Raw genomic sequence first — 1125 nt, 5'->3', positions numbered from 1 at the left:
TGGTCATTGTTAAGTATCCATGGCTGTATTTGGGCCAAATACTTCACTTTCTTGTGATTGATATTTGTTCAATTGGAATTTTCTCTCTACCTGAAACTTGGAAGAAAAACAAAGGAAATTGCAATAGTGGTGAAGAAGTTGCGACACCCATGTTATACCCATTTACATTTTTGATAGGGAACCAGTTAATTAAACACACATTCTTCTCTGTGCTCATTTCCTAAACAATTAACACTTGTGAGTAATGGATTTGGCCCAAGCTTCTCTAGTTACTTTTTTGAGTGTCACCTGAATATAGACTTATGGTACTGAAAAATTATCCTCAAGTTGTAACTTTTGCAGAGGAGGAGATACGGAAAAATCTCTGTTGAGAGATCTAGAGTAAATCAGAGATTTATGCCTATAACATCATTGTATATACTCTTATTGAAGGTTAAAAAAGTTCAAGTATATGTTTGAACATATTTGCTTTTGTGAATTGTCCATGATGTCATTGTTTATTCATCTTCAGTCTAGTAAATTGATGCATGCCAGTAGGCTTGCTTAGATCTGAATAATAGTGTTGGAATTATCACTAACATAAATTCAACTTGTTTATCACAGGTGGTAGCTTATTTATTGTTCAAATGTAAAATGTCTAATCCTGTTGAAAATATTTGAAGTTACAAAATATGAAAATCCTCCAAATCTTTGATAGATTAGTAATTAATCCATAGTATATCTGAGCAAGATAAAGACAGTACGTAGAAGCTGTCTATAATTTAGCAACTGTGAACCTGTGATTTGATTGGTAGACCCTTTGTTTGGGCAGAAGGTATCTTAGTGACATTATAAAGAGCTCATATAGGCATAGTTGGAGGATCGTGTGAAATATTTTATGATTTTGTTTTCAAGCCCATCCAAATGCCCATAATTGTTTGGAGTTCTGCTTGCTTTACAACCAAATTTAAGTATACCATTTGAACTTTATATGTAAATAGCTACCTTCTTTTTGGATAGTTTCATATCCATTTTGTTTTTAAAGATGGTGGAATATTATACAAAGATTAAATGGCAACATCTTTGCCCCAGGAACAGGACATGCCCATAGAGCAGTTGCTAGCCATGTATGGGGGATATCCACCA

The 1125-nt window shown here is 33.7% G+C and overlaps 1 protein-coding gene across 1 annotated transcript in view; it reads left to right on the top strand.

The window, feature by feature from the left end:
• The window catches only part of LOC119582195 (mesoderm induction early response protein 1-like), a gene marked incomplete in the record, with an annotated part of 26043 nt that overhangs the window by 15439 nt on the left and 9479 nt on the right, over positions 1 to 1125 (top strand). The window contains 1 exon segment of the mRNA XM_037930429.1: positions 1072 to 1125. Within this exon segment, the coding sequence (XP_037786357.1) occupies positions 1072 to 1125 (54 nt within the window).

The sequence above is a fragment of the Penaeus monodon genome, chromosome 15 (assembly GCF_015228065.2).
Source record: "Penaeus monodon isolate SGIC_2016 chromosome 15, NSTDA_Pmon_1, whole genome shotgun sequence".
Lineage (NCBI taxonomy): Eukaryota > Metazoa > Arthropoda > Malacostraca > Decapoda > Penaeidae > Penaeus > Penaeus monodon.
Note: the sequence above shows the minus strand (reverse complement) of the source record. Positions and strands in the feature narration are given on the sequence as shown.